The following is a 25382-nucleotide window of genomic DNA, read 5'->3' as shown; positions in this document are numbered from 1 at the left end:
TGAATAATAGAGAAGGTGACCTCGGACAAACTTGTGGTTCGATTAATAGACTATCGTTGATTCTCATTAAGTTTTTTGTAGAGATAATATTCAAATATTTTTTGAAGTTTGATTATTCCTTCTATTCTCATCGAATTCAACAAAATATTGCTATATTTATAAATAAAGGGTGTTTTTTTAGAGCTATAGAACTTTAAATTGCAATAAAACAACGATGGATTATTCGATTGACATGAATTTTATTTATCCGCAAGATAATCTTGTGGCACTACCTTTTGAATATGATTTCTGGCATATGAACGCCACGGCTGGCTCGGATGTAGTCTAATCTGGACGTCCAATTTTCGATGACTTTTTCCAACATTTGTGGCCGTATATCGGCAATAACACGGCGAATGTTGTCTTCCAAATGGTCAAGGGTTTGAGGCTTATCCGCATAGACCAATAACTTTTACATATCCCCCCAGAAAGTAGTCTAGCGGTGTTAAATCACAAGATCTTGGAGGCCAATTCACAGGTCCAAAACGTGAAATTAGGCGGTCACCAAACGTGTCTTTCAATAAATCGATTGTGGCACGAGCTGTGTGACATGTTGCGCCGTCTTGTTGGAACCGCAGCTCCTGGACATCATGGTTGTTTAATTCAGGAATGAAAAAGTTAATAATCATGGCTCCATACCGATCACCATTGACTGTAACGTTCTGGCCATCATCGTTTTTGAAGAAGTACGGACCAATGATTCCACCAGCCCATAAAGCGCACCAAACAGTCAGTTTTTCTGGATGTAACGGTGTTTCGACATACACTTGAGGATTAGCTTCACTCCAAATGCGGCAGTTTTGTTTGTTGACGTAGACATTCAACCAGAAGTGTTGAGTTATATGTATATATTTCAGCCACATTATTCGCTTTCAAACTGCGGCTTCTTTGAAGGAGCCCCTGTTATTGTTCTCAGGATTTCTTTAATTTCATATGAAATCGTATTTTTGAACTTAAAATCACTTTGTCGAATTTGGCATGGGACGTTTTGTCGATTTAATCGAAAATCGTCCTGAGTTATTCAAAAGTATCAAGCTCTCTAGTAAAAAGACGACGCAGTTCTTATAGGCTATAGCTAAAACTAAATCTATAGTTAAGAGCATCTGCCGCCAATTTTTAATTTACTACAAAGAGTGGAATTTTCACTAGGCAAATATTTTTGTGTCAGAAAATATGTCTTGTTTTACTAACTTCTGTGTAGAGGAAATGCACAGCAAAACTTTCAGCTTTCAAAAATGACAAATGATTGGCCGTCGAGGGCTCTTGGGCTATTAGTGAAGATGCTATGAAACAACGAGAAAACTAACGATGCTTATCGCCGATTTGGTAAATCTGTTGGCCAATAATAACATCATCGGCTGGACGGTTTGCGAACGCGGAGTTTCCAACGATTTCAATGTAATACATATTCAGTCTGAGCGAATCAGGTGTTTATAATCGTCATCGGATTACATTATATACGTCTAGATTTATTGACTAATTGTTATTGTGCCGGGGCTGGTTTAACAACACATCCTTGGCGTTGCGAAACCTCTGTTGCATCATTGCGAAAGCGGCTCAGATCTCTTTTGTTGTTATTAACCTTCGGGGTACACCGATTCTCCAGAATTGTGGAAAGGACGTCTTATATACACTTTGACCGTGTTTTTGGGTTTATGGTTTTCGTCTGATTGATTTCGACGACCTTCTGGGGTCGTTTGGAGAAGATTGGATCTTTGTTGTGGAAACTTTACTTTGAAATTCAAATCGAAATACTGAGCTGGAAATCAAAGCGGGAAATATACAGGGTTTCCGAAACAGGGTGCTCATTGACAGCATCTCGAGAACTAAAATGCTTAGAAGAAAAATCTTCAAGGACCTCTGATATCTTTTAAATACACTGCGCAAAAAAATTAACGCACATTATGGAAATCTCAATTTTATTCTACAACTGAAGGTGTTCTCAATGATAATTATTTTTATCAGAATTATGCATGCATATCTCATCCACTTTCAACGTTTTTCTTCAATACAGATGTTTTTTCCCAGCAGGAATATAAAAAGATGAGATTATCAGATTTTGAATGTATTGGCTTCATTCTGAAATCAGTTGTTCTCGATCAATTCTAGTGATCAATAGTTTTTCTTTCGTTTGATTTTCTACACTCGATCGCTATGCAACGCGAAAAACGCAATTTGACCCAAGAGGAATGTGCCCAAGCGGTAGTTTCCATTGGGAAGAGGCTGATTGGGAAAGAGTTCTCTTCACAGATGGGTCTAGATTCTGCCTCTACTATTGTGATCGACGTTCCCTTGTATACAGACGTTCACATGAAAGATATGCTCAGTGCAATTTCCTGAATACTACTGGTTTCGGGGGAGGATCGATTATGGTATGAGGTGGAATATCTTTGACTGCTCGCACAGACCTAGTGGTCGTTGATAATGGAGCTATGAATGCTGATAGGTATATAAGAAACATTCTTGAAGAGCATGTAGTGCCATTTAACCCATACATTGGTGAAAATTTCAATTTTATGGAAGATAATGCCAGACCAATCGTGCGCGCATCGTTCAGGAGTACCTTGAAGAGGTTGAAGTCTCTCGAATGGAATGGCCAGCAAGAAGTCCAGATCTCAATCCGATTGAGCAGGTTTGGGACAACCTCAATAGAAGGCTGGGAAGTTCAGAAAATCATCGAGCTACTCTCAATGACTTAGGAATCCAACTCAGAGAAATCTGGGAAGGATTAGATCAGAACATTTCAAGATCGCTCATTTTGAGTATGAACCGTCGTTGCCGAGCTGTAATTAACGCAAGGTGTGGAAATACCAAGTATTAAATCACTTATCAGCATTTCAGTATTTTGGAAATTGTTTATTTCTCTTCTTTCACATAAGATTCGGTGAAATCCTGAATTTTTCTTCCATTTAAAGTGTCTTGTTTCGTTCAAAACCTTCCCGAGAGAACATAAAAAATAAGTTATAAAGTCAATGTAGAGTTAACTTTCATTAAAATTGAGATTTTCAGAATGTGCGTTAATTTTTTTGCGCAGTGTATATGAAAAAATTTCCGAGTACCTTAAAAATATATATTATTTGAAAACCTCATATAAAATTAATCTTAACCTTAAGAGTTCGCCAAAAATAACAAAAATTTCATATTTCATATTTTATCATCAGAAGATGATAAACCCGTAGTTGTTCGTTATTCGAAATTAAAAATTCTGCTGAAAAAATTTTGAAGTAAAATAATTGTTATGCATTTAATAAGCTAATAAAGAACAGTATTCGGACATAATAAATCGGAAGGTGTTATTCACACTGCCAATATAGACGTTAAATTTGAAGCGCCCCATATGTCCGCAATTGTAACACACGTCAAGAGTGTCATTCTTCTTCCCCTCATTCATCTCGAATCTAATTAAAGTAACTTCCTGTTCGAGTAGGAATGCTATTCATTCCATTCTGTAACAACCATATTGCTCGACATTAAGTTTCTCCTCCACCTTAATCATCAACTAGATCATTAGTGATGAACAATAGAAAACAGAATTGAATTTATGGGATCTACGAATTTTAAGAAGTTCCGAGAGTCAGAAGTCCGGAAAGGGGATATGAGAGAAAGTCGACGAAATGATATCATTATCAAAGTAGCTCTTCGGCATGTTTACTGCGGAAAACAATGAAGGCGAACGAGAGGGCTGAAGATCTTGCAAGCCGTGAAACCGTGAGAATTCCTCGGAAGCAGAAAAATTCCAAGATGAAAATGACTCGCACATTCTCGTGTGTGAGCAGGTGTTCGCGTGCATTGATACGATCTTGAAGGCTGGGATATGTACCCATATGTCGTGGGAAACGAGAGGAGTAACGCCACTGGTTAAATGGCACGTAAACTTTACGGATCTGATAAAACGATATTGTTGTTTTTTTTCACGAATTGCCAAATGAGATAAGATTCATCTGATGCTATAATTTTCTGAGACAATTGGGAGCTGGCGAATTTGTCAACGGCGATAAAACTGATATCTTGGATTACGTCATACAAGGCGTTAATAAAAATTCGTAGAAGGAATGGAACAGGGTGTCCAAAATTTAATGCTCGCTGGAAGCGTCTCGAGAGCTATAAGACTATAGAGAAACAATCTTCAATGACTTCCTTCTCTTTTTTCGAAATGATAAAATATCATAAATCAGATTGTAAATATCTTGCTTCGTTCTCGATTAACAGGGCGTTTCTGAAAAATTACTGTTTCAAATCTACAGGGACCCTGTCCTGATTGATTATGATAAATTCGTTCCAAAAAAGGAAAGTAACTCGTGAATAAATCTTTTATTGAGGAAAATCCCCGCAACCCGTTTCTAATGTTTTAATAAAAAAACAACGGCGCAACCAATTTTTCTTTCATTCGCATCGTTGATTAGATAATCAAATTACCTTTCATTTGATGTATCACAATCCAAACTTTCCCATTTGAAAAAAATCAAGTGGAGGTGAGGGGGTGAGAAATATCAAATTCGAAAAAGCACAGGGTAAATTGCTTTTGAAATCAAAAATTGACGGTTGCGAGGATTTTCCTTAATATTTCTTCGTACAAGAATTATTGACAAGTTACGTTACTTTTTTGGCACGATCTATTAGTCACCCTTGTTGTCATTGTGTCAATCACAAATTCAGAAAGTGGTTATATCGCCTAGAGTTCCAGAGATGTTTGATTACGGACACCAGATCTCTTTTTTTTAAAATAATGAGATATCGTTAATGTAGATATCTTGCTTCGTTCTTGAGTTACAAGGTATTTCTGAAAAATGACCGTTTTAAATAATTCGCTTTATCTTGTTTTCTGTTTGAGATTTTCGAAAAATTCTAAAACTTTTTTTCAGTAATTTTTGTGCTTTATATGATACTCATAACACATCATAGGAATTAATTACCGTTTTAGAGATATAAAGAGTTGGTGTTTTTAAAATGGGACACCCTATATTTTTTTAAAGCAGTTTTTTAGCCGCAGATTAGTCGAAAAGCATCCTGTTACCTGTTTTTCAGAAATGTCATACGTTTCAAAGATATCATCTCTAAAACGGTAATTGATTTCTATGATCTGTTTTGAGTATACTATTATCCATAAGAATTACTGAAAAAAAAACGTTTTAGAATTTTTTGAATATCTCGAACAGAAGCCAAGATAAAGCGAAATATTTGAAAGGTATTTACAACCTGAATTTTGATATCTTATTATTTTGAAAAGAGCAATCGGCGGTCCTTGAAGATTTTTTTTTAGTCTTATGGCTCTCGAAATGCTCTCCGTAAGCATCGAATTCGGAACATCCGGTACAGTTAGATGGAATAGTTACTACATCCAAAAATGGCAAAACCTCAGCGAATTTCATGTCTAGAGAACAAAGAGTCGTTGAAAGCTTGTTTTATGAGTTCTTCGTGGGTTCTCTGGTGTATTTCAATTTAATCTGTAGATAAGTTATCATTGTTTATATCAGGATATTTGAACAAGTAAAAATTTTTTGTTGTGATTGGGAAAAATTATCAACGACTCCAAAAATTGCTACACTCTATGGATTTTTCTAAACATTGAGTTTTTCTGAGCTTGGTTCATTTTAAGTTTCATGATATGTATTATTGAATTCGAATATTTTGACTGAGGTCTATACGAAGTTTGTACAGGTTGTCCCAAATTCGATGCTCATTGAAAGCATCTCGAAAACTAAAACTTAGAAAAGATGCAAGGACCCCGATCTTTTTTCGAAATGAGATATGAAAAAATTATATTTCGGTACATCTTAGTTTCCGTTCGAGATATTCGAAACATTTTAAATAATAACAGTAATTTTTGTGGATTCACTAGGTCTTTTAGTTCTCGAGATTTTTCAAGCATCGCTTGAGCTCCGAATTTGGGACACCCTGTATTCAAATTTGATTCATGGAATGAAAAAATCCATAGAACTGAAATGCAAAAATCTATTATGAAAAAGTGAAACGAAGAAGCTCTGCACGGAAGCCTTCTGATATATCAAAAACTGAATAATTTTTATATGATTCTTCTTTTCTTCAGGACAATTGCTCCACAATAGTATCAAATGAAATTTTTTCGAAATTATCATGTAATTTCAAGATGGACATTTGGAAAGTTGAGTTTCATGGGAAATTTCGTGGGAAAAACGACATGAATACGAATTTCAACATTCAATAAAACGTTTGTTCGATAATCAAATCTGATTAAATGTATTCTTCTAGTGAAGTTAAATCGAAAAGTGACTGCCTAGTCCATCTGTTTGAAGTATGGCTAATGCTCAGCATTATTGTGAAATAATCTTTTCAACAATAAGCATGACTAGCACGAGGTATCATATTATTTTGTAACCCCAACCATAGAAACGAAACGAAACAAAAAAGACCCTGCGAATGTTACGCAAAAGAGTTTATCAACGGGGAAGCATATTCCATAAAGAATCTAGAATCAATCGTGACATCGTGAGTGAGCTTATGCTAGTTGTAATCCTGTTAAGTTACATCTTGATGGTTCGTGGTTTATGCAAGAATAAAATAATATATATTTATAGTTATGGCGCGTGCTGGAGATCCTAATAATAAGAGAAATTATTCAGATATCACATGCATAGACGAGAAGTGATTATTATTTCATCTGGCATGAATACTTTGCTTATGTCATTCAGATTACCGACAAACTGTGAAAACATTATCGAATAAAACGAGCATATTCAAAGGAAATCTAAAGATGACCAACCACTGGACAGGAACTCATTAGCTCAATTGAGAGCGTCTAGCTCTGAAGGATTTGTAGCCAGCAAATTAGCTTAGGTATAGAATATTTAAATCATGCAGATTGCTTTTAATTGTTGTAGAAGAACTGACAGGTTGAATATATCCGGATATCGCATACTTTCATCGAAAATAAAGACATCATCGAATTCCAAACAGTACGGATCATTTGGTGATAAAGGGTGTTTCTTTAGAGCTTTAAATTGCAATAAAACAACGATGGATCATTCGATTGACATGAATTTTATTTATCCGCAAGATAATCTTGTGGCATTACATTTTAAATATGATTTCTGGCTGGCTCGGATGTAGTCCAATCTGGATGTCCAATTTTCGATTACTTTTTCCAACATTTGTGGCCGTATATCGGCAATAACACGGCGAATGTTGTCTTCCAAATGGTCAAGGGTTTGTGGCTTATCCACATAGACCAATGACTTTACATAGCCCCACAGAAAGTAGTCTAGCGGTGTTAAATCACAAGATCTTGGAGGCCAATTCACAGGCCCAAAACGTGAAATTAGGCCGTCACCAAACGTGTCTTTCAATAAATCGATTGTGGCACGAGCTGTGTGACATGTTGCGCCGTCTTGTTGGAAGCACAGCTCCTGGACATCATGGTTGTTCAATTCAGAAATGAAAAAGTTAGTAATCATGGCTCTATACCGATCACCATTGACTGTAACTTTCTGGCCATCATCGTTTTTGAAGAAGTACGGACCAATGATTCCACCAGCCCATAAAGCGCACCAAACAGTCAGTTTTTCTGGATGTAACGGTGTTTCGACATACACTTGAGGATAAGCTTCACTCCAAATGCGGCAGTTTTGTTTGTTGACGTAGCCATTCAACCAGAAGTGCGCTTCATCGCTAATAGACGTAGTGCGCGATACGTATTTCGCACAGAACCATTATTTTCGAGATAAAATTGCACTATTTGCAAGTGTTGTTCAGGCGTGAGTCTATTCATGATGATTTGCCAAACCAAACTGAGAATAAATCACTTGACAGCTGTTAAATCGGTCTTCATCTTGAACAGTAATGCCAACTTAAAGTTATATACCTCGAAAAAAAACACCTGGCAGGGCTGGCATAATGAAGCGACCGTTTCAGGCGCCTCTATTTGAGGGGCAGTAATTCGGCCTAGTTTGCTGGCACCGTTTTCATATTCCATCCTTGATTGTTAAAAACAACATAAGATTATTCCGCTTCGCTGGGTTTGTCAACATTGTTTGCAATACATCTACAAACCGCCTTTACTACTGAACCGACTGTATAATAAATAACGCATGACATCCAAACAATTAGATGGAAGTTGAGTTGGTATGGATCCTTTCTCAGCAGGCGTGACCAAAAATTCTTTTCTTCAGGCGCCAAAATTTCTCGCGTTGTCCCTCACAAGAGGTGAAAAACCTTAGTATGAACTTTTTTTTTTTTAAGAATGGTATTGATAAAGAATGGTCGTAGTTCTGAAAGACCAATCAACACAAAAAATAGTCTAGTGTGAACTGGACACATTTTTCATATAAAATTTTCAAATTTTAAACATGAAATGAGTACTAAAAAATATCCATTATATGTTTTTTAGCCGAAAGAGGAAATTTCTTGATAGCTCTGACAAAAATTTATATAACCTAACCTCACGGTTAGACAATATAAATCAGCGACAACATTTCAGAATTTGTGGAAAAATGAACCTGTAAATTAATAATCATCGATTGAAATTCCTGTGTGAAATAAAGGATTTACAAATAAACAATTCGTCTAGTGATACCATCATTGACTCGACAATATGTACTAGAGCATTTCAGTTAACTCGACCCAAATACTAGCTAAACATTAGGAAACATGAATAAATAATACTGATTTATTGAGATTTATGAACAACCTTTTTCAGCCTATTTTCATTGACTTGCAAATATTTATTGCAAGCGGAGAGTGCTCGTCTATAATACCGTGTTTTGGGCACTTCAGTGGAACTGGAACTGCGTTTTTCATCGAAAGTTTCTGAAGCTCGGCCAGGTGCTTCAGTTTTTGTTCTAAACCATATTGTATTACCTCTTTAGGAGGTTCTATTCTTTTTAGGTCTACCAAAATATTCTTTTTCTCCAATAGATTACGATCTATATGAACCTAAAAATTTGATTAAGTTGAATTATAACTGAAGTCTGTAGGAGATATTAGAGATTCACGGCTTGACTTGGTATTCAAGCTATTTGACTTGGGCTTGACTTGAAATCAACTGAAGTTTAAGTCAAGTTGTAGTTTTTCAATATCGAGTCAAGTATTTCTTTATCACTTTACTTGAACTGAAATTGAAAAACTTCTACTTGACTTGAACTTGAGTTGATTTCAAGTAAAGCCCAAGTCAAGTAGCTTGAATATCAAGTCAAGCAGTAAATCCGTAGGGTTGAATGTGATATCTAAAGGATTTTCCAATAGGAAGTTTCATTTTGATATGAAAAACGAATGTATTTAAGGAGAAATCAATTAATGTTTAATTTATTGTAAAGAGGCTGGTATACCATTGAGGATAGAAAACGATATCAGCCAAATGGCCGCTACAGGTGCGGTGATTCAATGACACATTCAAAAGTGAAATCTGCCCAAATAGCGGGTTATCCAAAATGAAACCTCTTTTTGGAAAACTCTTTACCTTCTCAGAAAGATGATTTATCTTGAAATTTGAAGAGAATAAAAATATGTATAACAATTCCAAAAAAAACATAAAAAAAAAATCAATTACAGGGCGGAGTTCAGATGGTGATGAAGCCATACACCCCTGCTCTTCCACTCAAACCCTGACGAAAAAAATATTAAAAAAAGCCTTATACATCTCGAGACAATAATGATTGAAAAAGAGAAAAAAATTACGTAACACGAAGAAAAAATTTCAATAACTTTCTAGTTTCAAAGTTTAATCATAAGTGAGTCATATGACGAAAAGAGAATTACTGATTACTGAGCCCGCACTAATCCCTATAAACTATATCCCTGAATTTAGCTCTGAAAGATGATACATACATATAAATCTACTAATGAACTACAAATATATCTGTTATAAAATCTATAAATGGAAAAACTAAAAGATCTTTCAAATAGTGATAGCCTATGAGGAGGAGGGGATATAAGTCCTCTACTACGTGTGTTGAGATTATGTACATCAGTCCTGAATGTTATTTTTCGATACAGATACGATGGTTTTTTAGACAATAGAATACGGTGGTAACAGACTAAAGCTCCCACCAAAAATCTATTACGCATGTTCAACCACCTGACATCCACCAATTTATGACTTATATGTTCAAACTTTCGAATTCCATATATGAATCTCAAGATAGAATTTTGAATTCTTCGGATAGAGTTCAAGGTCACTTGATCCAAACAGGAAAAAAATACCTGTGAGCAATAATTAAAGTTGGACAATACCAAGGAATCACAAACTGTCCTCTTTACCTTAACAGGCAAAATAGAGCGGTGAGGATAAATAAGCCTCAAGGCATACAGCGAGCGCCTAATACAGTCTGCGATATGTAACCTGAAACGAAAAGAATTGTCCATTATCAAACCCAGGTTACGAACACTCTTTACAATAGGAATCTCATCACCACCAATAAAAAATGGATATTCTCACTTAACCTATCACATACAGACTCATTGCCGAAAAGTATTGCACAAGATTTACTGGAGTTAATCGAAAGGTTGTGTTGCTCAGATATCTCCTGGATGGTCGTAAGGTCATGATTCAACTCCCTGACCCCTTCGTCAACATCACCAGCATCAAAACTGGGATAGAACTGAGTGTCACCAGCATAAAAATGGGCATTACAGAATTGAAGGAATCTCTAAAACATGTGAGTATAAATGATGAAAAGCAGAGGACCCAGGAGGGACCCCTGTGGCACCCATATGGATATAAGCAAAAAATCAGACAGAGAACCATTGATTTTGACACGCTGACTTCTGAAAGAAAGGTAGCTCCGAATCAATGCTACTGCATCATCAGAGAATCCTACGAAAGACAACACGGCAAGTAATAACTTATGAGAGATCGTATCAAATGCCTTAGAATAATCTAACAAGACTAAAGCTGTTACAAGTCCATTATCAGAATTCTTTATAATATCATCACTTATTTTGAGGAGAGCAGTCATTCAACTGAATCCACTACGAAAACCTGACTGAGATTCCGGAAGTACTTCCAACTCATTTAGATGTTTAATAATCTGGTGATACAAAACCTTCTCGAATATTTTAGAGGCAGCAGGCAAAATGCTAATTGGATGTAGATCACTAAACATAAATTATCCTTGAAAAAAGTGTGCAATAAAAAAATTTGATATATCACCAATTACCTGCTTGGGTGACACTGGCATATCGTCAGTAGTATATGGTTTAGATTTCTCGCAATAAATAACTTTTCTTTTTGGTATACTCCGCATCTTCAAATGAAGAGGATGAAGTCTTCTATCGCTCCAGTCGATCATCCTCTGTTCCACTGAAATGAAATGGGGTACCGGGTCGCCTACATTCATCTTCAGGGTTGGATGTGTTTCAATTCGTTCTAATCTGTTCAACTCTTTGTTGTAGACCGGAATGTCAGGATCTGGTAGATTTCTGTCTTCTTGAAGCAAAATTGCTGAGCCACATGTTTTGTACTTGATTCCAGGTATGTGATCGACTCTTGGTAGAGGCTGCTGTACAATACCCTCTAAAAGCATGCATTGAGTCAAATTAATAGAAAGAAACCAGAGCAGAGTCCTTAGGGAAGCCATTAACGCCCCCTGGTACACCAGAAATGGAGAAATAAGAAAAATAACGAAAGCACATAGATAAGAAGATTTCATAACCGACCTGGCTAATAGAGTCTACGAAAAAGCAGATATCAGAACCAACAACTGAAAAATGCAACCAATTACTACTACACAGATGAAAAAATGAAGACAAAAATGCCAGGTCTCTCTTGAAATTGGTTCTGAATATTATGTGTACAACTTCTATTAAATACAAATGAAGCCTGACCTTTTCTCAGATCGCAAATTTTTTTCAATTCAGGTGGCATGTCTGCATCTTTTCCAAACATTTCGTAAAACAAAGGTTTCAACTGTTTTCCACAGGTTTCATTTTTGCACCTTTCCATTTGTTTCTTCTTGCCCCATCTGAAGGAAAGAAAGGTCCTAATATTTCGGATATAAGAAATTCCATTAGAACGTCTGACGATTACTGACATTTTGAATGATTCGTTGACAAATTTTTGAAGTTATGTTCATTGAGAATTCTTTCGAATATTAAACACTACAGACTCAACACAATAAATGCCTATTTTATTATTTCATAGAATATTCAAATCATTGAAACACAAATTGATTTATAGAATTTAAAAAAAATAGTCTCTACGCCCTTGTGGCATCGAGAGACGTTTTCACCTCTTTCTTTCCTCGAGCAGTAAAAGTCCAATTAGAAACAAGAGCAGAGTACATCCTCTACCTCTGCGAAACATCACCTTTGGTGTCTGCATCATACCATAGTTCTATGTGTTTTCAAAATATGCCTGACTCTACTGTTTTCGACTCATTTGCTTCTAAAAAGGTGTATATATACACTAGGAGAATAAATTAAAGGATCAAAATAAAATTCGAAATTTTAAGCGGTTTTTCAAATGGCTGTATTTTCCATTACAATGGTCGTATCTCAATTTGAAAAAGGGCTTTCTGAAGCTTGAAGTTTAAAGTTTAGAGATCTCATGGTGACAAAATTTTTCAAGCAACGTATATCGCTCAATCCTAATGAATACAGTGTCTAAAATTTCTGCGAAATTTTTTCAGTTTTTATTTTTGGCCTACAGACTTGGAATTTTTTTTTTCAACTTAACCACATATGGATGAGATAACTTGTTCATTCAGCTGCAATATCCTTTTTTCAAAATTTCGATACGAGCATTTCTCTCTGAAATATCGAGCTTTGAATTGAAAAGGACCTTTTTGTCTTTAACCATCAATATCTCACCAATCAATGTTTGCACAGAAAATTTAGGGGATGTTTTGAAATCTTGAATGAATTCTCTACAAAAAGTAGCTATTGTATTTTCGGAAAAAAATTTTCTTCGATCTCTACATTAATTTGAAAAGTTGATAAAAAAAGGGCTTTTGGAGGCTTTTTGGATAATCAAGCGCTGAATTGAAAATATCGAAAAAAACCATCAATGTTGAGTGTGCGTTTTACAGTTCAATATCACCAAAAAAATCCCAGAGAATTTCAATTCAATTCATGGAGCGCTTTTTTTGTTTCATTCGATTGAATTTTCAAAAAATTCAACTTTAATTGCAATCAGAACACTAGAAAACTCAAGGAAAATATCCGTAAGAAACGTGTAGTTTAGTGTGATAATATAATAAAAGTGACAAGCTTTTCATAGCTAAAAAATTCAGGCAGTAAACTAAAAAAAAAACAATTTTTCTGCAACACCACATCCAACTAAGTTGAAATTTGGTTTGTATATGGGAACGTAGGTACACAAATATTCAGGCTGAATTTCAGAAAGTTCATATCATCAGAATCACTTCTTCTAGATATACTTACCTTTAAGTCATATCTCTTATACATACACTTCTGTGATCTTTAAATGCGCTTGAATAACGAACCCTCAAAAGCTCCCATCGCTAAGTCAGTTATGTAGAGAAGCCAGGAATCAAAATATTCAATCATTCTATCATTCATATAAACAGAATTGTTCTTATTTGATATTTTTATTAAGGAACGGAGCAATTTTTCAGGAGGTCGAAACTATCAAAATTTCAAACTTTTGATAATGTTATTTTTCCACTAATTATAATCGTTGACTTTGTAATACCATAATTATGTAGTTTATATTCTAACCTACCTAATTTGGACTATGAATTAGTTAATTTACCACTAAGGATATCCTGAAATTATTATTCGATGTTCGATTACAACCTTGCTTTATAATCTTTAATCAATTATAATTCGGATCTTAAAAACAAGGAATCTGTAGCAGTGTTAAGCATCAATTTTTTGGCGAAGTTCATAAAATATTCTTTTTAGAAATGTAAAATATGGAATATTCTTTTATAAAATATTCTATTTCTCATTTTTCCGGATTGTTACTGAAATATCTATTAGTGATTACTCAATCAATTATAATTCGGATCTTAGAAACAATGAATCTGTAGCAGTGTCGAACACCAATTTTTTGGCGAAGTTTATAAAATATTCTTTTAAGAAATGTAGAATATGAAATATTCTTTTAAAAAATATTCTATTTTCATTTTTCCGGATTGTCACTGAAATATCTATTAATGATTACCAAAACTTTGGTTAGTGTACTTATCCATGGAATGTAATGTACATATTCATGGGAAATCCCGAAACTCGTCAAATTTAAATCTTAAAATGTCGTTATTTTTCGTAAAAATGCGAATCTTACCTGCAACCCCCTTCGAAAGACAGGTACAACCACCAATTTTCCAATGGGAAATATGCGCTTGTAATACATCAAGTGAAGGGTCTCTTCATTCTCTTTTGAGAAATGTTAGTGCTTTCAAGTTTATTGGAAAAATTAAACTAGAAAAAAAATAAAATCATGGTATTAGCGAAATTTGTAATTACATTCCCTGGAATATTCCCAAATTTCCCTAATATTCCAAAACTTAAAACAATAATACTAACCTTATTTGCCTTCAAGTTATTATAGAAAGAAAAAGAAAAAGCATAATATTGTGTTTTTCAGATGGTATTATACTATGCAAACTACGTAAAACACTTTCTGTGGCTTATGATATTCTTTGAAACGCCTCCGCAAATTGTTTTGAGCTGATAAGTTTAGTATATAAATTGTATAATTCGTGTTTGAATTTCATTAACTTCAATTTTGAGTACTGGTACGATTAACGTAAGTACACAAAATAATATTTTTACAAATGAGATAACACTCGAACACAAAAAGAATCTTTTTCTTTTCCTCAAGAGAAAAAAAATAAATAAATGAAAAAATCTATCCAATAAAGAGCTGAACGACATTGTGTGAAAAATATAATTCAATTCTATGTTTCCATGTTAGGCAAATTTGCATGTTAATTGGGTAGTGTTTTTCTGGAAGAATTGAATGCAAAATGCTTGTAATCGAATATAACAATCCGATATACCTATATTTTTCTATAGAATTTTATATATTTGAATGAATCTTCAAGTCGTTGTTATTTCACAACAAAATACTCAATTTGAACTACATTTGCAATTATGGAAATATCTACTTTCAAAATTCAGTAACTATAATAAATAATTTTGAGCACTGCTCAGAAATAATGTTTTGTCTTCAGGAACTTTTGGGGATTACCTATATATATGATTTTTAATGGTTCGATTTTTCGCATGAATTTGCAAATCCATCAAACCGACGAAAAGTTTATCATCTCGAAATTTTCTAGCACAACAATCCATTTTCCTCATTTTGAATAGAAAGAGTGATAAAAAGGGTCGTAAAACTTTTAGCATAGGAAATAACTTTTGCTTTATTTTGAATTCGTATTATAAACCGGCAAGTCGGAAATTGACACAAATATTGATTGACATTGAAATCAGACACAATACCTCGTAAATATCGGACCATTGACTTTGACGCCCACAATTCTGAAAATAATGATCAAGGACAATATTGATATCCGCACCTTGACTTTTCATTTATTTCTACTTCCTTAAAAATGAAAAGGAAATCCAAATGAACTTAGACAAACCACATAAACTGTGCAATAAATGATAGCGTCGATTTGAATATCCTATACCAATATGTAAAGGGTGTTTTTTTAGAGATATAGAACTTTGAATTGCAATAAAACAACGATGGATTATTGGATTGACATGAATTTTATTTATCCGTAAGATAATCTTGTGGCATTACATTTTAAATACGATTTTTGGCATATGACCGCCACGGCTGGCTCGGATGTAGTCCTATCTGGACGTCCAATTTCGATGACATTTGTGACCGTATATCGGCAATAACACGGTGAATGTTATCTTCCAAATGGTCAAGGGTTTGTGGCTTATCCGCATAGACCAAAGTCTTTACATAGCCCCACAGAAAGTAGTCTAGCGGTGTTAAATCACAAGATCTTGGAGGCCAATTCACAGGTCCAAAAAGTGAAATTAGGCGGTCACCAAACTTGTCTTTCAATAAATCGATTGTGGCACGAGCTGTGTGACATGTTGCGCCGTCTTGTTGGAACCACAGATCCTGGACATCATGGTTGTTCAATTCATGAATGGAAAACATAGTAATCATGGCTCTATACCGATCACCACAGACTGTAACGTTCTGGCCATCATCGTTTTTGAAGAAGTACGGACCAATGATTCCACCAGCCCATAAAGCGCACCAAACAGGCAGTTTTTCTGGATGTAACGGTGTTTCAACATACACTTGAGGATTAGCTTTACTCCAAATGCGGCAGTTTTGTTTGTTGACGTAGCCATTCAACCAGAAGAGCGCTTCATCGCTAAACAAAATTCGCTCATGAAAATCGGGAACAACGGCACATTATGTTCGAAATGAAGTTGCACTATTTGCAAGCGTTGTTCAGGCGTGAGTCTATTCATGATGAATTGCCAAACCAAACTGAGAATAAATCACTTGACAGCTGTTGAATCGGTTGCTATCTTGAACAGTAATGCCAACTTAAAGTTATATACCTCGAAAAAAAACACCCTATATAAAGACATCATCAACAATATTACGTTTCTTCAATTCATACGCCAATAAAAAAAAACAAGTAACATTTGAAGCAGTTTCGTGTACAAGTAGAACTGCATTCTTTCATATATTCCTGGGCGTTTCAATGTCATTCATTGATTATAACGATTCACACTTGCATTTACTTTTTTTTTGGTAACAGGTTCTCTCACAGCCTCAAACATCAATGTTTGAACTAATAATAGGTTCAAGCGTAGATAACAAACGTAAACACCAATTGAGTGTCTGGTTGCTGCTCCCAGTTGTGAAAAACGGGTTTCTTGATCTTCCTTTGATACACGTATCAACTGTGTAAACTATTGTTAGTTACTGATTGTATGTTTATTTTTCAGTCCGGAAAAGAAACTTCTGATTAGATTTGTAGGTATTATCATAATTAATAGTACCTAAGGAAAGCTACTAATTGTATAAGGCAAAACAATACAAAGATGAATAATATGAGACAAAATCTAGATACGATTCTTTTCTGCATTGTTTCATTAATTAATTTGTTATTGTTCGAATCAATGTCAAGTTTAGTGAATAATAGGAGAAATATATCCTCGGAATATCGGTGAAAATTAGAACGGCCTATTATAACGCTGCTTATTCAGCGTTTCTAAATATTCGTTATTTTTCCTAGATTCATATAATATAGAGAACGAAGATGAAGAACTTAGATTTCCTATTATTGAAAAAAATTATTCACAAAAGAAGGAAACTACCTAATAGTTATTGTTTTATATTATGGCGGTAATGCCAAAAATTATCAACTATTTGTGATTGAATGTCCCTGATAAAATCTACGAACGTTATTCACTTTTTAATTTGAAATGTAGATTCTTTACCTACTCTTTAACAATTTGTAGCTGCTTATTAAAATTAAAATAAAAGTGTAACTACACCATTTTTGAGAAGTAGTTATAAAACGTCACTAAAACGAGTAATATATAATAAATGGTTAACAATCTTAGAATACCTAATTATTTTCCTTAACCAAAGCACCCTTGCATTTTTTACAGAAAAAAAAATTGTTCTATTAACCATTTTTATATTATTTTCCGATTTGAAACATTTCTGCCAGCAAAATGCATTCCAGACCAATCGCAACACTATAAAGTTCAAAGGAGTAAGTATTCTCGATGAAGGCGATGTAATATAAATATCAAAATCATGACATCATTCAGTATTTGTCATTTTGAAATTGTATTCCATTCCAAGTTCGAATTGGTGCTAATCATAAATCAAAATGACATTAGTCAAAATCAAATTGGCAACTTCAATTTCAAACTGGTTCTAATCAAAAGCAAACTGATAATAATCAAAACCACATTGACACTAGTCGATTTCAAATTGACGATAAACAAAATAAATTGGCACTTATCAATTTCAAGTTAACTTGAAATGAATCAATCGAATTGTTCATTTATTTCTCGAGTTGCAAGTGAAGGAAAAACATAATATATTATTCAAACAAGATGCCTCATATGAAGAAGAATGAAATTTTAATAGCAAATTTGTGCATTATACAGGGTGTCCCATAAGTGGCACGTCACAGTGACACCGGAGGTAGGTCAGCTGAAGAGGGACCTAACCAGCCTAACATGACCCCAGTAAAAGTTGCATGGTTTTCGAGTTATTACCAAATTACGTTTTTTAGTGAATTTTCACCTGTTTTAACATTGTCAGGGTCAGAATTCTGCTGGAAAGCTCTCGAAGCTTATTTTTTTTGTTGTAATGGAATCTTAAATAGTTATTTAAGATGACATGAGTATGATTCTGTCAAAAAGTTATGTGGATTTCCGTAAATTAATGGATAAATCTTGATTTCAATTGCTAGCAAAACGAGAACTTCGACTTTGGACACCTGCTGTGAAAAAAAAAATCCTTGAAACAAAACGAGCAAGTAACATCAAAAAATTGGACATTTTAGACAGATTTAGAAATGGTACAATACACGAATCTTATGCCCATAAAACTAGGTATTTTCATCATTTTACCGATGCCCTACTTAACTAAGTTGAAACTAGGAACCCCGCTATCAGGTAATTTTGCCGCTTGCTATGACATTACATTTGATACCGGGCTTTGTTATTATTTGTTGAAGTCACAATAGGGAAAAAGATGGATTAGGGGAAGCGAAAAAGGAATATTATTGAAAAAAAAGGTAAATTAATTAAAAACAGACTTAACTTTCGATTATTTATTTAATTCTCAAATCTAACTTACAATTAATGTTCAAACTGTTTCCCTCGGACTCTAATGCATAAATGACACCGTTTTATAAAATTACGATTCAATTTTCTTAAACTAATTTCCGATATGGTCCGGGCTGCGTCGAATACGCGTTCACGCAATTCTTCCTCGCTTCTTATTCGACGCAGCCCGGACCATATCGGAAATTAGTTTAAGAAAATTGAATCGTAATTTTATAAAACGGTGTCATTTATGCATTAGAGTCCGAGGGAAACAGTTTGAACATTTACTGTAAGTTAGATTTAAGAATTAAATAAATAATCGAAAGTTAAGTCTGTTTTTAATTAATTTACCTTTTTTTTCAATAATATTCCTTTTTCGCTTCCCCTAATCCATCTTTTTCCCTATTGTGACTTCAACAAATAATAACAAAGCCCGGTATCAAATGTAATGTCATAGCAAGCGGAAAAATTACCTGATAGCGGGGTTCCTAGTTTCAACTTAGTTAAGTAGGGCATCGGTAAAATGATGAAAATACCTAGTTTTATGGGCATAAGATTCGTGTATTGTACCATTTCTAAATCTGTCTAAAATGCCCAATTTTTTGATGTTACTTGCTCGTTTTGTTTCAAGGATTTTTTTTTCACAGCAGGTGTCCAAAGTCGAAGTTCTCGTTTTGTTAGCAATTGAAATCAAGATTTATCCATTAATTTACGGAAATCCACATAACTTTTTGACAGAATCATACTCATGTCATCTTAAATAACTATTTGAGATTCCATTACAACAACAAAAATAAGCTTCGAGAGCTTTCCAGCAGAATTCTGACCCTGACAATGTTAAAAAAGGTGAAAATTCACTAAAAAACGTAATTTGGTAATAACTCGATAACCATGCAACTTTTACTGGGGTCATGTTAGGCTGGTTAGGTCCCTCTTTAGCTGACCTACCTCCGGTGTCACTGTGACGTGCCTCTTATGGGACACCCTGTATAATGTCAACTGGCGTAATCTTGCAAATGTTCTATAAATGAGCCAAAAAAACATCGTTCGTGGAAATAGTGCCAAAATAGTTAATACTGATGAGGAAATTTGTTGAATAAATTCAAAAAGTTTTTTTATTGGATATGCAAGATATTATTTTTTATTTAATGTTTTCAATCTCTTTGATGGTTTCAATTGATAAACAGTTATTATATATTTCTGCCGCATAGGAAAATTATATAAGATATATCCAAATTCATTAAATTAATTTGCCTAATTTGAAGTTATTTAATGTTAACTTGAAATTGACAACTGCCAATTTGATTTTGTTTATTGCTAATTTGAAGTTAACTAGTGTCAATGTAATTTTGTTTTTTTACAGTTTTCTTTTGATTATGGCCAATTTAAAATTAAAGTTGCCAATTCAATTTTGACTTATGCCATTTATAATTATATTATTATAATTTGAACTTGAAAATCTATAGACAAAAAAGTAGCTATAAATATATCAAAAAGATATATCAGATAGAGAAGGTTTCGGCAGAATGATGTCATAATTTTGATATTTACATTTTAAACACCTTTGGTTTTCTGTCTGTCTTCCGGTCTATAACCTTGTAAGAGTTGTAATTTCCACAAATCTTATCCGATTTTGATGAAATTTAATAGGAGTATCTGTTTTAGCTGGTGGATAGTTTCATATGAATTTGAGCTCTTCCGGATATGAGAAGTGTGTTGGCCATGCGCAAAAGTGAAATTACGCGTTTTGATGGTCCGATTTTGAGAAAATTTGGTACTTATATGTTTGGTTTAATTGAAATTTCAGCCAGCGAAGAACCAGAAAACATTTTGTCACATCTATTGGGATAATTGTTTACTTGAAATGACAGAAATTTTGTTTAAGTTCAGATGAAATTATCTAGAGCTTCTCGGATAAATGTCTTCAATGGTGATAATGATTAAAAGAACTGAAGCGGTATTCTTCTCTCGATAAAATCCTCAGACTTTTCTGTATCATCACATGGCAGCGTATGTAGGTCGTCTTGTCTTGTGAATTTTCATTGTGCAATTTAGGTACATAAGATAGACTACTTCCTATCTGGAACTGTATTTCTGTTGAAACTGGAGAAGAATAGTGTTGTTATTCTCATTTTCGACTACAACATCCGCCATTATGAATTAAAAATAGGACGTTTCTAAATCAGTAGTCAAACGTAAGAGATTTGATCGCTAAGGGAAATTTGAGATTTGGTTCACTATTTCGAAGGAATGAATAAATTTAGCATGTAAAAGTTTGAGAAAATCATCCACTTGGCTTTAGGAGCTGGTTCATTCATGCGTCTATTGCGCCCTTGGAGATCACTCAACTATATCAATAAATAAAAAAATATGTGATTTGATTTCAAATATTCAAACTGACTTCTATCATATGTGTTGCAAAAATATTGGATATTTCCAATGATATTCTGCTTTAGTTTTCTGGTTGACGTGATCAACATGAAAGTTCGCACTGATCTTGATCAATTTATATTACAAAATACATCCAGATGCTAAATTTCAGATCTATATCACTGAAATTTGAATTTTTTCGAAATTATATTCGAATCTCCATTGATCTGACAACGCGATCAAAACAAAATTATATTATTTGTAAAGGGTGTTTTTTTTAGAGCTATAGAACTTTAAATAGCAATAAAACAAAGATGGATTATTCGATTGACATGAATTTTATTTATCCGCAAGATAATCTTGTGGCATTACATTTTAAATATGATTTCTGGCATATGACCGCCACGGCTGGCTCGGATGTAGTCCAATCTGGACGTCCAATTTGTCTTCCAAATGGTCAAGGGTTTGTGGCTTATCCGCATAGACCAATGACTTTACCCACAGAAAGTAGTCTAGCGGTGTTAAATCACAAGATCTTGGAGGCCAATTCACAGGTCCAAAACGTGAAATTAGGCGGTCATCAAACGTGTCTTTCAATAAATCGATTGTGGCACGAGCTGTGTGACATGCTGAGCCGTCTTGTTGGAACCACAGCTCCTGGACATCATGGTTGTTCAATTCAGGAATGAAAAAGTTAGTAATTATCGATCTATACCGATCACCATTGACTGTAACTTTCTGGCCATCATCGTTTTTGAAGAAGTACGGACCAATGATTCCACCAGCCCATAAAGCGCACCAAACAGTCAGTTTTTCTGGATGTAACGGTGTTTCGAAATACACTTAAGGATTAGCTTCACTCCAAATGCGGCAGTTTTGTTTGTTGACGTAGCCATTCAACCAGAAGTGCGCTTCATCGCTAAACAAAATTCGCTTATGAAAATCGGGAAAAAAATTTCGAATGAGCCTTCTAGATCCGAACCTAATCTGAAAATTTCAAGTTTCTGGATTGTCCGTTTGAGAGATCATGTTCACGGATGGACCGGATCGGCATCACAAAAAACTGTCTTCGAGGAGACCGATGAAAAATTTCGCGACACTCTCGAATTTTTCATAGAATAGTAACTTGAAAACAAATAAAATTAATGAATGAGCACTCGAAGAATAAGAATCAATGAAGATGACAGAACAGCTAATTGTCCATTCAATCCCAATAATGCTGTAAAGTGTTCCCTAAAAATAATTTATATTAATATTATTTGAGATTCAAAAAAAAAAAAACAAAAGATAATAGTGGAATATTCTAAATTTCATTGTTTCTCTTTTTGTTCGGACCAATGTTTTCGACAGTTTTAAATGATAAGTCCACAATAAGTCTATATTATTGATAATGACTCGAATTACTTGGTCATAATCAACGTTTCAATATACAGGGTGGCCATTTGAAAACGAAACAGACGAGATTACAGACGAAATAAAGTTTTTCGATAGAAATGCTCGGACAGGTCGATTTCTGTTTCGAGGGGGACAACTTAAGATGTAGGTTACGGACGCATAGCGCTTCAACCCTTGCTACTACAACCCTCACCCCCAAATTTTGAATAGGGAAGATGGGGTGAGTGATACCTCATTTGAAAGGTATTTTTATACTGATTTCAGCACAGTAATTGTTTTTTCGTTTTATGCATTAGTTCTCGAAATATTCTTAACTAAGAATTTGAAAATGAAGTGGTGTTTTCATGGCACTTGTAGTGTTTTGTGAAAAATCGACATTTTGAGCTTCAAAACAACCATGACTGTGGCTTCCTTCCTAACTAACTAACGCATGAATATTTAGAGAACTAATGCATAAAATGAAAAAACAATTACTGTGCTGAAATCAGTATAAAAATACCTTCAAATTGAGGTATCACTCACCCCATCTTCCCTTTTCAAAAATTGGGGGTGGGGGTTGTAGCAGCAAGGGTTGAAGCGCTATGCGTCCGTAACCTACATCTTAAGTTGTCCCCCTCGAAACAGAAATCGACCTGTCCGAGCATTTCTATCGAAAAACTTTATTTCGTCTGTAATCTCGTCTGTTTCGTTTTCAAATGGCCACCCTGTATATAAGAAATAATGGAGCCCGTAGTTCTTGATGAATATTTTTATTTTTAAATGTATAGCGACTTATAAAAATAAAAATATCCCATAAGTGCTACCTACAACAGACTTCGTTATTTCTTATATTTTCGATGTTTTTCTTATTTTGAACTCTAAAAAAAGGGTGTATCTTCATAAAAACGTTCTTGAATTTCGCTAGTGAGTAGGTTTCTACAATATTTAATCATATTGATTTATTTTTCGAAGTTAAATTAATAGTTTTTGGTGTTCTTTATATGCTTAACTTTGAATTATACCGACATCTATATATTCTTCGATAATTCTCGTTCCACTTACTCTTACACGGACAGTTGGCTGCGAAACTGTTATTATTTGTTGCAATTAACAATTAGACTCGCATTACGAAATGTGGTACGTTCACGGCTTCAGGAAATTCAGCGTTTTAGGGGAATATTTCTAAAAAGTAATTTGACGGATAAATCAATTTATCTACCGTTTAGATACGCTTGTCATAATTAGCATCGATGTCGTCATCTCTCTGTATAGAAAATCAATACCAGACAGGTGAATTGAAATAGAATTATCTGCTTTATTAGAGATATGGTGTTGCTATGGGTTGATAATAAGAACTTTTATCGCAGTAAGAAACGCTGATGTAGTGGTCTCTTCTATGCCTAATGAAAATGAATTTTTCTGGTGTTTTTCTTATTATAAATTTTCCATTGAAAAGCCAATGTTTCGAAAAAAAAATCCACGCGTTCCCTTAGTATCTAATTGTGAAATAAATATACCTTTGAGATGTCAAATTGACATCCCATTTGATGAAAATAGTATAATAATCGGTTGAATCTTCTTTTGAAGACTGAAAAAAAAAATTTGAGACATCAAATCTATAACATGTATTTTCACAATATTTGTTGCCGCAAAGACCAAGCCCCAACCATAACATAATTGTTAATTTCTATATATTTCATCCAGGGAAACAGCGCGCTATCATTTCGCCGAAATATCTGTAATTTTCGTATTTTGGGCATATACAGGGTAATTCACCACGTTTATGGACAACTAATCATTATCTTTGTCCCTAAAATATTTTCGGATCTCTACAACTTCCGGTTCTACCGGAAACAGAGTAATACTTTCTTATTTCTGATGGCACACCCAGTATATTATAGCATGATTAGATATCTCATTTGATGACAATTTCAGCAATATAGATAAAGAATACCTTGGGTATAATTCTTATGAAAAGAAATCTTATGAAAAAAATTGTTGCAACGAGGACATATTTCTGCAGAAATATTCAATAATTAGAAGAAACAGATACTTAAATAATGAAGAAAGATTTGAAAAATAGGAAAAGAGGATATTGTGAGAACAAGAAACAAAGATATGTGCTAGAAGACAAATTAAGTTATTGTTCTTTCGGAAAAAAATTGATATCAAATTTGAATTCAGAAAATTTTATTTTGTGACTAGAACTCAGCCCAAGTTATCCAAACTTCAAACAAATATTATAATATTATTCATAAATATGAATTCATATTGATTGAAATAATATCAAATAGTGCCCCACGTTGGGCGCCAATTTATATGATCTCAGTAAATTTGAAATCTATCTTTATGAAAAATAATATAAATTTTCATTGAAGTTTTGGTTTCATTCAAAATTCATCAATGGAATTATTTGAAAATTGTTTTTGTAGACACCACCATTCTAACCCCAGATAACCTATCTATGTGTTCTTCAATGGCGCAATTTGCACATGAATGAACAACCTCAAATGGTGGAGGTATTCCCTGAGATCAAATTAGATTTATAATCAGGAATAGATATCATTTCATCAGCGAATGACCTTCCATTTTGTGAGTCACGCCATATCCAATTTTCGCATTCATCGAGATCTTGAAATCGATCAGAGCACACGCGGATATTGTCTCATAAGAGCGTATGTATTGAATAGGATCGAGTCCTCCTTGAATTTAACTTTCACCTCCTGGGCATACCTAGATTCGCTGTCCGTAATGAGTCATTTCATCAACAAGAGCATTACGTAACGGATTCTCCTCGCTAAACGCGTTTTAAATGCAGAACAACTGGGTTAATGGATCGGTATTTCGGAGCAGAACGCCTGTCGTCTCTGAAAGATCGTGAT

General features: G+C 34.2%; 2 protein-coding genes across 3 annotated transcripts in view; one reads left to right on the top strand and one right to left on the bottom strand.

Annotated features, from left to right (window-relative positions):
- Positions 1 to 25382, top strand: part of LOC123674815 (bicaudal D-related protein homolog) — a 72098-nt gene that overhangs the window by 36032 nt on the left and 10684 nt on the right. The window lies entirely within an intron of this gene.
- Positions 8667 to 12070, bottom strand: LOC123674816. The gene is made up of 3 exons (XM_045609906.1): positions 11836 to 12070; positions 11169 to 11524; positions 8667 to 8946 (listed from the first exon to the last, which is right to left on the bottom strand). The coding sequence occupies exons 1-3, from the start codon at positions 12041 to 12043 to the stop codon at positions 8707 to 8709; spliced, it is 804 nt and encodes a 267-aa protein (XP_045465862.1). The 5' UTR covers positions 12044 to 12070; the 3' UTR covers positions 8667 to 8706.

Source organism: Harmonia axyridis, chromosome 3, assembly GCF_914767665.1.
Source record: "Harmonia axyridis chromosome 3, icHarAxyr1.1, whole genome shotgun sequence".
In the NCBI taxonomy this organism is placed as follows: Eukaryota; Metazoa; Arthropoda; class Insecta; order Coleoptera; family Coccinellidae; genus Harmonia; species Harmonia axyridis.
The sequence above is the reverse complement of the archived record's forward strand: the minus strand, read 5'-3'. Positions and strand labels throughout refer to the sequence as shown.